The sequence below is a fragment of the Monopterus albus genome, unplaced genomic scaffold, assembly GCF_001952655.1.
Source record: "Monopterus albus unplaced genomic scaffold, M_albus_1.0 scaffold192.1, whole genome shotgun sequence".
In the NCBI taxonomy this organism is placed as follows: domain Eukaryota; kingdom Metazoa; phylum Chordata; class Actinopteri; order Synbranchiformes; family Synbranchidae; genus Monopterus; species Monopterus albus.
Window position 1 is genome coordinate 624,017 of NW_018128072.1, and position 11,570 is coordinate 635,586.

The following is an 11,570-nucleotide window of genomic DNA, read 5'->3' on the forward strand; positions in this document are numbered from 1 at the left end:
GCACTTCATTCTATGATTTATTATGTTTTACATGACTATTGTATGGACTGATCACAGGAACAATGACTTTGTATGTTTTTAACAATCAATTATGACCACTAGATTGTCATGGACATTAAAAACTGATTTGGTTATTTAAAATCCTGTGAGTGGTGATATTTTATAAGTGCAGTGAGGGATGGCCTGGATGCTGTTCTGCTGCTGTGGTCTAACATACAGACACACAGAGTCTTTGTTAATGCCCCATGAACAACTCTTGCATACATAACCAGTGGAGCCAAACACGGCTGTGGCGGTCCCAGACGCGATGCCCTCTGTAGGTGAAGTACTGGATCTTGTGCCTGGGCAGGGCTAGCTCAACAGAGTAATCACAGTCACTGGGGTTGGTGTCCCAGTTGAACTCACAAAAGGGACGCTCCAGCACACCGAGGAAGCGATCCACATAGCCCACATAAATTTTCTGTCTTCATATCCCTTGTCCAGATACACATACACTTTACATAGGCCATGTGAGGCACTTGAGTATGCTCTCTGGCTGTCTACTGTTTGCTCTCTCGCTCGTATTATCTCCCTGCTTCCCTTCCCCCACTCTCTTTCAGTGACACAGAAAAACTAATGCCACCCCCTCCCTATTTGTTCACTTGCCTCTACCCCCCTTTCACCAGTGGCCACCACACATAGAAGAACTCTTTTTACTCTGTCTTTATTTGTTACTTTATTACATCTTTATTTGCAATGCCCAAATAACACCCCCATCAGTACTCTCATCACTTCTGTCATGTTACATGTTCTCCTCTGCTTTCTTGTCATGGAGCCAGTGTTGATGCTGCTCTGCAACCTCTGCTGAAAACTGGTTTTACTTACAAATCCATTGCATGCTTCTTTCCCCCTCTATTCATTATTCCCCCCCCCAGCATCACTCCCCGGAAACCCACGGTTTTTCCCCCCTCAGTGTTTTATGTTCTTTTCCTGCACACTGCATCTCATCCTCTCATATTATGCTTATTCATCTCACTCTCATTTTATCTGCCTCACATTAGTTCTCAACACTGCTTCATAGTGCTGTCATTGGCCAGAGGTCACTGTTTTGCATCTAACATGTGAGTGGTTTGCTGTTGTTTAGTGCACCTAGTTGGCTCTTGTGCATCGTTACTCTTTCTGTCAGTAAGCCTCAAGGTTCAGTCTGTTAGTCTGAGCAGAGATTGGTCAGGTTGATGGGAGTGCGCGTGGATGTTGGCGGAACTCAGCATTAGAAGCGTGTCTCTGGTGTCTCAGTATGAAGTGAATGCGGGGTTAGATCCCACTAATCCCCCGTTAACAGATTAATTATCTTTGGGCAATATCGTGTCACCGTCGTGTTGTGAGGTTGCTTGGGCATTAAGCTACAAAGGGCTACAATGCAACGATAAAGAGTCCCTCAGGGGTGTCTCCTCAATCTCAATCCCTCGCGCTCTCTCATGCATGCTCTCTCTCACTAACTCTCGCTCACTCCTCTCACAGCTCCTCTCACATCCATCAACACAAGCACCTCTCCACTGTCACCAGACAAGCGTACAATTATTGGCTATTTAATATTTCAATAACTGCAAGAATTACTGGCTTATTTCTCCCTCCTTTCCTTTGTTTCCCCGCCCCTCATGTTTACATATTTTTGCCATGTCTCCAAACCATTTTTTCAGGATGATGTTTTTTCAAGAGCATCAAGCACTGATGGCCGGCAGTATACCTCTTTGATTGGGTAAATATTTCACGGACACAGGCAAAGAGAAGAGGCAGAAGGAGAAAGAAACCTCCCAGCACAACCAACAGAGGTAAGAGACCGATCTCTCTCTTGCCAATGATGGCTTCATTGTTGTTGTCAACTGATAATGTAAAGGCATGTTACACAGTGCTAATTTGGAACCATTTGTGTCTTTTTAAATATGTTTAATGGCTCTTCATGAAACCATCACACTGTAGTCCCAGAATAGATACATGCACAGCTTTCCAAGTATCACACCTAATGGCTGAATCCTCTCCCATGCACATTTTTAGGATAAGATATTGAGCTGATATATGATGCTGTAATGGTTTGCAATTAGAGTTTCATCTGTCATACCTTCTCTCTAAATGCTTAAAAAAAAAAAAACCCCGGCAAGATAATGTTTTGCTCTGTAATTTCAATTTGGTCAGTAGTGTGGAAGCATTTGATCACTATAAACCTGTCATGCTGGACTCTTGTACACATCAAAGCACAGATTTACTCTGAGTTACTGGCTATGAGTTGTACTCACTCAGCTTTGGCCAGCTGCACTCATTCATTCATTCAACGTTTATTATCAGAGCTGAACCTTAATTGTGCAGATGAATGTAAAGAGAAAGGCTTCTGTTCCTGTGGCTTTATAAAGCAGACAAAGGTAAAAGGTATTAATTACTTTTCCCAAAGGATGTTGTGAGGCTGTAATGCCTGCTCATGAATTACTGGCATTAATGTTGCTGTTAAAAGGCTATTATAGGACTACTCAGGCTGTAATGTGAAATATAACAGGTTTTATGAGGCAAACTGACAACATACATCACTTCACCAGCCAAAGAGCTATATTTTTTATATCCTTTACTTTAAAGAGCTGTATTCACATAAAAAGATGAAGGTGAAGATGAGTTTCCTGTGCTAAAGATGATCCTAATTTCAGCTGGCAGAGATGCTCCAGCTTCATTAGGAGCCTCACAAAATGGCCCTTTTCTTTATATTCAGACATGATGGAGTCTCATGTAACTGATTCTCTGAGCTCAGACAAAGCAAAACAGAGTTATTCTGCTATGTGTTTCTTCTTAAGAGCTCACAGTTGGATGAAGGTTGGTGGTTTTCTTCACCGTGTCTCTCCTCACCTCTCCTTTTTTCTCTCTATTCCACCAACTAAGCTCCAAATCACATTTATTTGCCTTCGGTTATGCAATAGTAGCAGGGATGATAAAAGGCTCACGTCAAATTGAGGCTTCCAGTCTCTGACAGCTGCTGAGTAACTGCTGCTCCAGGACTGCGAACCCCTCCACCCCCTAACCTCCTTACACTCATCAGCACCTCATTATGATGCTTCAGTAACTTTTTGGGTTGCAGGGGAATCCTAGCTGAACTATAACCCTGTAGCTGTCACTACTTTGTATTTCATTAGTCATATATCTTGAATTAGTTGTGTAAGAGGTGATATCATAATAATAAAGATAACCACACTACAGTGTAAAAATACTGTTACAAGTAAAAATCCTGCATTCAAAATGTCACGTAAGTAAAAATACAACGGTATTAGCATCAAAACAAAATTAAAGCACTCAAATATGCAGAATGGCACATTTAATATAATGTATACATATTATTCTATTGTAATTACTGATCCATGATTGTGTACATCACGTTTAATGTTGCAGCTGGTGAAGGGGGAGCTAGTTTTATCCACCTTACATGATTTTAATTTTAATTACTGCTGAGTAGCTTGTCAATTTCACACCAGGGATCAATAAAATCTTATACTGTATTTTTTTGTATTAATCTGGTTCCGAAAAGTAACTTGTAACTAAAGTTATAAATTAAATTAAATGTCGTGGAGTAAATTATATTTGTCTCCAAAATATAGTGAAGTCAAAGTATACTGTAAGTAGCAGAGACAGAAAATACTCAAGTAAAGTACAGATACCTCAAAATTGTAACAAAGTGCACGACTTGAATAAATGTACTTAGTTACTTTCCATCACTGGCCATGATCAGTACAAGACAACAGCACGTACAGATGAAAACACAAGATTTTACAACAGAAATATAAAAGTAATCTAAAAATAAATGAATAATTACTAAAATAAAAAGGGGGCTACCAGAAAACTAAGCATTTAGCATTCTGATCACATTTGACAGAAAAGACTTGCTATACACATTTCTGGTGGTTCATATGCATCTATAATGTCTGTCTTTGGGTAGAATGAGAGGGATCACTTATAATCTGGTAACTGTTTGATAATGGGTTTTATATATGGCGCATTCTGCTTGTCTCACCTCTTATTTGCTCAGCGTGCAAATCAATATTATTACAGTGTTGTCATTCATTAAAGAAAATACCTTTCTATATTGGCCTACTTCCTCAGTGGTGGTAACCTCAACAGATCGACTTGTTTTGCTTTGATCGTGGGGTTTTTCCTTTACTTGATTATTACGCCTCTCAAAAAGCTTTTACCTTCTCCAAAGTCTGATAAATGTACCTCACACACAGGCTTCACAGTTCCTAGAATATATCTAATTTAAATTCACTCATTAAGCAGTGCATGCAAATATACCACCAGAGTACAGTGCACAGTCATTTACACTGCTGGTGTGCGGTGGATGGATGTAGCTCTCGCACTGTGTGAACTATTATGTTGAGCACAGTTTTAATAAGGGAAATGGACTGCTGGCAATGATTTGATTTGTGACAGTTGGGCTGCTGCAACCATTAAGGTGAACAGGCTTATTGTAATGGGCTTAGAGCAGCCCTGTCTGGCCTGTGGGTGAGCAGTTAACTGGTTCTGGGCCATAACCGCCCCAAATCTGAATGGTGAAATGGTGTGGCATTGAGTGTGACATGTGGCTACATCTAAACTTTATCATGCACAGTATTTAAAACAGTTATGTGAAGTGGCTCATAAGCTTGAATCGGTGGGGACAGTACAAAGACTTACTAGTGTAGAATAGTGTGCTTATTAATTTATTAGTGAATAAATAACAGCTGCATCAAAACACAATAAAAGTCAACACAGGCCTGTAATTCACAATATATCTGACATTACTGGATCCTGTTATGCTCAAATGCAGAATTGTGTCTGCCATTATTATCATCATTGAGCCGAGCTGTACAACCCTTTATATTTAATCAGCATTGTTGTGAATGGTTCTCTCTGTGCTTGTCTCTTTTGACTGCTCCTTTCTAAAACAGTGCAGCTCTGATAGTCTCTTAATCTGGGCATTCACTATCAGAGGCCTACCAGGCTGCGGCTCACCCTCTGTTACCCCTCAGCTCTCTCACAGGGGATGAGAGCGACACACAGAAATAAGGATTCTAGATTTGCCCTTTGTCTTTATTTTACTTTCTCCATCTTGACAGGCTTCAGCAAGAGATACTGAGCACTAAAAAGTGCTTGATAAAGGAATCAAGTACATGCATTTTTATGGCATGGTCTTCATGTTACCTCCTATATACTCTGCTAGGAAGACCTCTTTATATAGACTTCCTAAATGGCAACCAAATTTTGGCATATAATGTAATGTAATGTCACCTTGAGCCATGGCTAATGGTTTATTATCACTGAACCTGTTGATTTTTTTTTATTCGCATATAAATTGTTTGTGTTGTCAAAAAACTGGGGAAAAAAGCTCAGCATCCAAAGGTTACGTCTTTAAATATTTTGTTTTTGGCCTCCAGTCCAAATGCTGAAGATATTCAGTTTAAGATCATATAAAACACAGAAAATCTGCTATTTTTAACATTTGAAAAGCTCTAACTAGTGTTTTTTTTTTTTAAATTTGCTTGATTAACTGACTTAGTTGATTGGTTTATTACCAAAGTCACTGTTTAATTTTCAGCAGTTAGGTGAATCATCACCTAATTGTCAGTCAGCCATCATCTATACCACTTATCCTGAAGAGGGTCGCTGGGGGGCTGGAGCCAATCCCAACATTGGGTGAGAGGCAGGGTACACACTGGAGAGGTCGCCAGTCTGTCCCAGGGCTGACACTTAGAGACAGACACAACTTCACACACCCCCACTCACTCCTGCGGGCAATTTAGAGTCACCAATCAACCTGAGCTGCATGTCTTTGGACTGTGGGAGGAAGCCGGAGCACCCGGAGAGAACCCACTCAGGCACAGGGAGAACATGCAAACTTTGCAGAGAGAGGACCCGGGTCGGCCGGGACATGGACCTGGAACCTTCTTGCTGTGAGATGACAGAATCACCTAATTGTTTCAGCTCTAAATAAATCACATGCACAATTTAAAAGAAGAGACAAGTAGAGCTGATATTTATGTTAATTCATGTGGCAGTTGGCTTTAGTCATCCAGTCTTGTGCTTAATCTTCCATGAGGAAGCCAAACTGTTCCTCAGGTGAACTATTACAGGTGAAGCACAAAACTCAACAACACACTTCACTGCCACTGTGAGTGAAGTGTTTGACCTGGTTTACACTCCTGAGAGCTAGTTTCATGTAACTGTGGCTAAGGGATGGAGGTCGGACATAGTGACCTCTCTGTCCTCTCAGCTCTGCCCTCACCACTCCTTACCCTCTCTTCTTTTCCATGTCCTGATTGTTCTGACCCCTCTTATCCCTCCAACAGGGTGGAGGAGGGGACCAGTGACAGTAGAAAATGGCTGCCATGACAACGGTGCCCAGCTATACCCCTTCACTGTGGGTGAAAGTGTGTCACGCCCTCCCCCGGCTGGACTTCACCATGCAGATGAGGGACAACATCTTTGTGCCTGATAGCTGGGAGTACCAGCAGGTAACAGACACCTGCCACCAGCCCTCATACAACACTGTAGTCACATGCTGTACTGACTCTGTCCAGCCTGAGGTGCCACAATGCATAATAATTACAGCCTTGCTACCTCAATTGTAGTTATAAATGTAAGAGAGTACTGCACTATAATTAAGTAGCTGAATGATGGGCAATTTGCTCTACATCACACTGTAAATTGCTCCATAAATCCATGACTACAGCAGCAGTCTGCAGAGCTACAATGAATGCAAGCAGTCCTTTAAAACACTTTTTCATTCCAATTTATTGACTTAATTATTGGTGGGAGGATGGCACTAGACCTCTCCAAGAACCCCTAAACTCATGTCTAAATTCAATTTTCTACCTTGCTTTAGTTGCTCATTGGAACTGTCCTTTGCACCTCTGCTTCTGTGCATGCAGATTTGAGATATTTTATAGAGTTTGGACTCAAGGAGTGCACGAGAAACATGGTGTGAGTCCTCTTGCAGGTTTCTGCAGTTGCAGTTATCTGCATAGTTCAGAACTGTCTAGTTTTAGCTGCAAATGGCAAGAATTCATTACTTTCTGTCAACAGACTCTCACACAAACATTCGAGCTGACTGTGTCTCACTGTGCATTTGTGACTTTTCTGTGGTGCAGTGTGGGGGTGGGGGGCAAATTATCCTGCAGAACAGAAAGACAAAAGAGACTGAAAGTGCTCCAAGAAAGAGAGAACGAGAGAGAGGGAATGACTAATGCGAGGAGGCTGCTGAACAGAAGACCGGGCAGAGGGAGGGAAAGCAAAGCGAGCGAGAGTGGGAGTGAGAGAGAGCAGCAGTGAATGTATTTAAGTAGGTCACAGATTATTAATAGAGATTCACTGGTGTGGATAGAAAGAAAGAGAGGGGGGTAAAAGAGAGTGAGAATGAGGAAAAACGTGAGGAAAGAGGGACGGGTGGAGTGGAGCAATGAGGAGGGGCTTCAGAGAACAAGAGGTGATGTGGAGGGAAGGTGGAGCAATGGGGAGTGACAGACGAGCAGATGGTTGAATGATAATAGTTTTGATATGTGTTGGAGCAAAATGTAATGTAGTAATGTTAACTTTATGACACAGAGCTTGATGAAAAACAGCCTGAACTGGCTTAGTTACATTAATATTCACTGGTGCACAAACACATCAGGGACCTATAAGTAAGAATCACCCCAAATTAACTGTGTCCTGTCTTTAATATATCTGTGCATGCAGTGTGTATCTGTATCCTTGATTTTACTTTTATGCACACAGTTTATATTCTAACACCTTATTAATCAGCATTTCCTGCTGCTAATGGGGGTGGAATAATATGACAAGCAATGGAATTTAACAGGATTAGTTGGTATTTTGCCCTCAAAATGCTCTTCTGCACTTGTAAAAATGGAATTAAAGTGGAATTTTTCACATTCACTGACTCATCTGCCGACTGATATTTTTCACCTCCTCTTCCTTTTTTCAGACTCTGCTGGTTTTGTCCAGTTTATCAGCCATCGCTCTTGTTGTCTCCCTCTTGGTGATTCTGTCTTTCCTCATACACTACTGCTGCTGTCACCGCGGTGACCGGACCGAGGGATCAGAGGAGGAGGAGGAGGATGAAGATGGCAGCACAGGTCACGGTTATGGTGGAAAGAAGGGGCGGGGAATCTGCTGTGTCACATGGGTGGCTGTAGCGGCAGTCATGCTGTGCTGGTGAGAAAAGGGATTCAGACATCATAACGAACCACAGAGCTTGTGTACTTTATGGCCATATAAACGTTGCCTTTTGGTGGTGGAGGAGGACGTATTCAGTCTTTTACTTAAGTAAAAATGCTCAAGTACAAATATAAAAAAATCAAATTAAGTAGGAGTATAGAAGTAAACTAAAGTGTTAAATTAAAATGTGTGGCTTATGTATATAATATTATTAGTAGTGGCTGAATTTAAGTATATTTACTGAAGTAACGCACCTGAGTATAATAGTTTCAACATTCAAATGGCTCTTAGATATACTACTAATACATCTTCATATACTCAATTAAAAATTTGAATACAGGGTTGCATTTGTTGTTTTGGTACTTTTACTTGAGTAAATAATTTTAGCACTTCCTCCACTAATGATGATTAGATTGTTTATATTTAGCAGCTATAGGTCCCAACATGGGGGTCAGGCCCATTGCAAGGTCACAAGATGATTTGGGGAATTGTAAGATGGTTATTTAGTTAGTAAATACTTGAAAGAACAAGGTGCTATGCAAATTTATATTCACTTTTTGGAGTTTTCTTTATTATTTGTTTTTTGTGAAGTATTGGGCAAACAACCTTTTTGAGCCTGAAACTTTAATTTTAAATGAATAGCTTCAGATTTGGAGAGATATGCTCATTTGTTTTACTGCAGATGAGAAGATTGATACCACTCTTTTTTTGTCTTCATGGTAAACACTAGCCTGCAGCCGTTAGCTTAGATTAGCTTAGCTTAAAAACAGGAAGTGAGGAAAGCTTGCTCTGTGCAAATGTAACAAATTACTACCTTACTAGGACCTCTAAAACTAACTAATTAACAATTATATATATATTTTTTATTTTATTTTATTACCTGCTGCTGGCTATAGCTTGATATTTGCTGTAATGATGTGAGTGTTATTGATCATCTCAGATAATAATCAAAGATAATTATTATTTTCCAAAATCTGTTTTATCTGTCCTTTAATAAATGAAACCAGAAGTGTAGAGGGGAAATCATTCTGTGCAACTGTTAACATTTCATAGACATCTGTAATGTTAGAAGAGCCACCGAGTACAGCAGACACTGTGTGTTTTGTAAAGGCTAACAAGCCAGGACAGTTAGGAACAACTTGTTTAATATTTAATGATGCATTTTGAGCTTCACTTTTTTTTTAACCTTATTCTTTCTTTTTTTATTTTTTGTTTTAGATAAAAACTAAAATGTAACTACACAATAGCCATTAAATAACTGCAGTGGAGGTAAATGAGCCAGTAAAAGAGCCATTTCTCTCTGTGATGGAGTTAAATAGAAATCTCAAATAGAATACTCTAGTAAAGTACAAGTGCCTCCTAATGTATGCTTCATTACTATCTTTGAGTAAATATATTTAGTTGCTTTTCACCAGTGCTTTTTGGTGAAACAGTAACAACAAGGCTGTGAATCACAAGCGGTCACCTTTTCCGTTGTCATGTGCATTTTATTCTCTCACACATTCACCAACGTCACTGTGGAAAAGAGGATGCTTGGATGACAGCTGATGGTCATGTTATGTTGCTGTTTACCAACCGCAGGCCTACCACTGCGCTGTGTGTGTGTGAGAATGATCTCAGCTTGTCCACCTACAGTACAACAATCATTACCCACCATTGTTCCCCTCAGATCTGGTGACCATGCAGTCATCAAGTCAGCACATTGTTTCCATTCTAGTTTGCACAGAAATTCTGCTTGACATCTGTCCAGCATGCTCTTATATAGCGGAAGCACGTGTCACTGCAGGGGAAACTTAGCTGCCTGTCAGACCTTTCAAATCTAAATATACAGGTCCAGCTGTGTGCTGTGATAAAATTATAATGCAATTTAATGCTTCACCACTGCTTATTATTATACTCCAGTCCATTTTCTGCGTGTCTATACGCACTGAGATTGAATTGTTATACCACAGAATATAATGTACTGTGATCTGATTTCAGTTGTCATAATGATGTTATCATGTACAGGCTGTAGGTTACTGTGGCTCGTGTCTCCCCCTGATGGATCACAATGCAGGCATCTTCTCTGACACTCAGTGGAAGAGCTCTATGTGCTAGATTGGAAGAAAAAAATTATGCGACAGGTCTTGAAAATGTTTCATGTGACACGTTTTCCTAAAGATGGTGGCCTTTTGGATACAAATACAAAAACAGACTATGTCATGTCAAAATCCAGCTGGATTAGATGGTGTCCACATTTGGCAGCTTGAAATGCAAAGCACACGCACACAAACGCAGACACACGTTCTTCCTTTTCCCCCAGCTTTCTAATCTGGGTCACATACTTTGTGGGAGATTGGGTCGTACCATTCCTCTCTGGTTTGTGGGGATTGGATGAACATCTGGCCCGAGCCTTAATCTGATATTTGAATAACAGAAAGATATATAAACATGTCACTGTGTTTTACATTTTGAATACTGTCCACACCGAGGCTTACCCATTTAGTGCTAAGAATAATTTTTTCCCTCTGTCATCTGTTTATTTCTTCCACTGTGCTCCACTGCTGGTACTATTCATCCAGAGTGCACACACCACATCCTTGCCAGCTCTGTCTGCTTGTGTCACATTCATTTAAAATGTACATACACACTGAATTAAACATCACATTTATGCCTCTGCTTTCTGTTCCTCTATCTTCCTCTCTCTCGCTCACATGTACACCCACCCACAATGTTTTCATGTTTCTCTTTTTTCCCCCTGGTGCAGTGTTGCCATAGGCATCGGTTTCTATGGCAACAGCGAGACTAATGATGGGATGTATCAGTTGACCTCGTCTCTTCTCACAGCCAATTATACGCTAGCTTCCATCGATCTGCTGGTGAGTTCTGCTCTCTGCAAGTGAAATGTCATGTAGACTATCTACCCTGTTTGTGCGTATGTGTGTGTGTGTGTATGTGTGTGTGTGATAGGATGTGTTCACGCTTACTTGTGGTCTGCAGAGAGAAAAAGAAATCCAGATTCAAACTTTGGTTTTATTGATTTTGCTGTAGTTTATGTGTCATACTGATAAATGTGGAAGATACATGGCAGGAAAACTATGCAGATGGCCTACTGTATGAACATATATTAAGAAAATGTGTGAATGTACTCTTATCCCTTCCTATGAACACTAATATCAATGAGTTAAAATAGAGCATGATATCTAATCTGATCATCACCAAGCAATAACACAGCGCTACACACTGACACTGGACAGAATAACCTGCATGCGTTTTTGTTAAACATATAAGAATTCAGTTCAAATGTTCTTCTCTGAAAGGGGAGAATAGGACCAATTAATCAAACAACCTGCTTCTACTTACAGCAGAATGAAAGAGTAACCATGATC

The 11,570-nt window shown here is 40.4% G+C and overlaps 1 protein-coding gene across 3 annotated transcripts in view; it reads left to right on the top strand.

Moving 5' to 3' along the window:
• Window positions 1-1,008: 1,008 nt before the first annotated feature.
• The window catches only part of ttyh1 (tweety family member 1), a 23,660-nt gene continuing 13,098 nt past the window's right edge, over window positions 1,009-11,570 (top strand). The window contains exons 1-5 of one of the 3 annotated variants that reach the window (XM_020617564.1): window positions 1,009-1,100; window positions 1,680-1,811; window positions 6,336-6,500; window positions 7,970-8,199; window positions 10,949-11,060. In XM_020617564.1, the coding sequence (XP_020473220.1) occupies window positions 6,366-6,500; window positions 7,970-8,199; window positions 10,949-11,060 (477 nt within the window). In that variant the 5' untranslated portion in view covers window positions 1,009-1,100; window positions 1,680-1,811; window positions 6,336-6,365. Of the gene's footprint in view, window positions 1,101-1,158; window positions 1,812-6,335; window positions 6,501-7,969; window positions 8,200-10,948; window positions 11,061-11,570 lie in introns of those variants that run through there. The other 2 variants (XM_020617563.1, XM_020617565.1) reach the window with 2 other exon arrangements.